The sequence below is a fragment of the Geospiza fortis genome, unplaced genomic scaffold (genome assembly GCF_000277835.1).
Source record: "Geospiza fortis unplaced genomic scaffold, GeoFor_1.0 scaffold425, whole genome shotgun sequence".
In the NCBI taxonomy this organism is placed as follows: Eukaryota; Metazoa; Chordata; class Aves; order Passeriformes; family Thraupidae; genus Geospiza; species Geospiza fortis.
Window position 1 is genome coordinate 1799902 of NW_005054387.1, and position 2321 is coordinate 1802222.

Below are 2321 nucleotides of genomic sequence, written 5' to 3' on the forward strand. Positions count from 1 at the left end.
CTGAAATGTACCTTGGCAGCTCCATTTTTGATTTCTTCAAACTTCTGGGGAGAGGAAAGAGTTGCACAAAGTGTCTGATAAAATTAACTTCTGGAATAAAAATAATATTTAAAAATTTTAAAAAATCAGTTGCTGGTGTAAGAAGAGGGAAAGGAATAGAAAATGTTGTAACATTTTCTGTAAATGTGGAAGTTTAAAACATTTTCTGAGTGTAAAACATTGCAGTGTGTGGTGATTGCAGCCTTGCAGTGATGCTCTCTCTGCTTTGTTTGCAGTGCTGTGCTGTGGCCTTCATTGAAAAACTGGATGCTCAGTCCTTAAACCTGAGCCAGGAAGATTTTGATCGTTTCATGACAGGCCAGACCTCCCCAAAAAAGCAGGAGTCTGACAGTTTCTCCCCTGATGTGTGCCTGGGGGTGAAGCAGATGTGCAAAAGCTTAGACCTCCTCTCTCAGTTGAATGAGAGACAGGAAAGAATTGTCAGTGAAGCCAAGAAGTTGGAGAAAGACCTCATTGATTGGACTGATGGCATCACCAAGGAGGTGGAGGATATTGTGGAGAAATATCCTTTAGAAATCAAAGCAAAAAGCCAAGCCTTAGCAGCCATTGACTCTGAAAATGTGGAGAATGACAAGCTGCCCCCACCACTGCAGCCTCAGGTTTATGCAGGATAATTCTCCTCAGCTAGCTGGGAAGGAAAGGAAATTTAAAGCTTAAAAAAAAAAAAAAGAGCTTAAATCAGTACATTTTTAAAGGTACTTTTGGTTTGGGGTTTGGTTTTTGGTTTGGTTTTTTTTTTTTTTTTTTTTTTGTTTTTTGAGGGGTGGGGGAAGCAAACTTGCATAATGAATTGTATTTATTTTAGTCCAGTAGGTTTCTGTTAGGCTTTGGTGGGTTTTTTGAACTGAATTTCGATTTTCTACACAAACTGGTGTAATTTTTAAGCAACACTAGTCCATTGACATCTCTCCTGAAAGTTCCCTTCTAAGCATGCACTTAATTGTTTTTAATAATCAGTTTAACTTGAAGCCAAGTTCCAGCAGGAAAAATAAAAAAGTACCAGTGTTAGTCTGAACTTATTCTGTAGCTGTAAAGATGAATTATATATTGTAAAATATGTAAAATTGTAAATAGATTTCAAATCTAATGTCCCAACTGTGCATGAGCTCGTGTGTGAGTGAAAATGATCTCAAAATATTCATTTTAGCACCTTTCAGTTCCATTGTGTTGCAGTAAAAAGGCAAAAATGCTGTTGGAGTTTGGATAACCTGGAGGGGAGAAATTGGAGTGATTTGCAAACTTAAAAATCATCTTAATCTGCTTTGTTAAAAAAAATCTATTTAAAAGATGCCATTTCTTCATTTAAATGCTCTGTCAGAACACCTGGTAGCCTTGAATGGTGCACAAAAGTGTTGATTTTACTGCTGTGGGAGGGAATGTGAGGCCAGAAATTGAAAATATTTCAGGAATAGGAGGAAATATTTGTATGAAAAACTGCATAATGTGGAACAAAAAAAGGGGAGGGGAAGGAGACCATGAAAGAGTTGCTCCAAAAGTCTCTCTCTCTCTCCTGGTCACTTCCATCAATGGGATAAATTTTGGTTGCTTTTTTGACAATCCTGGGAAAAATAAAAGAAATAAATAAATTCATATAATTTGAGGTTGCTTTTTAGAAGGAGCAGAAAAATGCACTTTATTTCCATGAAACATCAACGTTCTGCTCTTCAGTGACCCCTTCAGCACCTTGAACAGCAAGCTAAAAATGCCTTTTGGGGTCATTCAAAGTCACTAAAATTCAGATTGGGGTGAAAAAGAGGAGTTCACCCCACGGAAAACAACCTCTTAAACAGAACTTTGAAACTTTTTCTGTGTCATTTTGAAATCTCTTGCAGCTCCATGCAGCCCTGACCTGAGATCCCAAACACAAAGCTCAGCTGGAGCTGCTTTTAAGCCAGGTTTGATTCTTGCCAGGAGGAGGAAAACACAAACCTGGTGCTTCATTCTCACTCACTAAAACACTGCATTGCAATAACTTCAGACCACGACTGTGATTTCTCCCTTTTTCTGGCAGTTTTTGGCTTTTTTTATGAACTATGCACCTCCCCTGGTGTCCAGAGAAGCAGCTGCAGCACTGGGGTGCTCCAAACAACAACAAAAAATTAAATTATTCCGCGTGTCACCACCCAAATCGCTTAGTAAATAATCCTGGGATTTATTTCCTTTATTTAGGTGCTGATTCTGATCTCCTGGTTTGTCCCCAGGGGAGGGGTGGGGGAAGCAAACTTGCAGCTGTTGTGTAAATGAGAGTGTTTAAATAAAAG

General features: G+C 38.6%; 1 protein-coding gene across 3 annotated transcripts in view; it reads left to right on the forward strand.

Moving 5' to 3' along the window:
• Positions 1-720, forward strand: part of RABGEF1 (RAB guanine nucleotide exchange factor 1) — an 11458-nt gene extending 10738 nt beyond the window's left edge. For 2 of the 3 annotated variants that reach the window (XM_005425416.2, XM_031060655.1), the window contains one exon: positions 276-713. In XM_005425416.2, the coding sequence (XP_005425473.1) occupies positions 276-674 (399 nt within the window). In that variant the 3' untranslated portion in view covers positions 675-713. Of the gene's footprint in view, positions 1-275 lie in introns of all 3 variants that reach the window. The other variant, XM_005425415.2, reaches the window with a different exon arrangement.
• Positions 721-2321: the final 1601 nt, after the last annotated feature.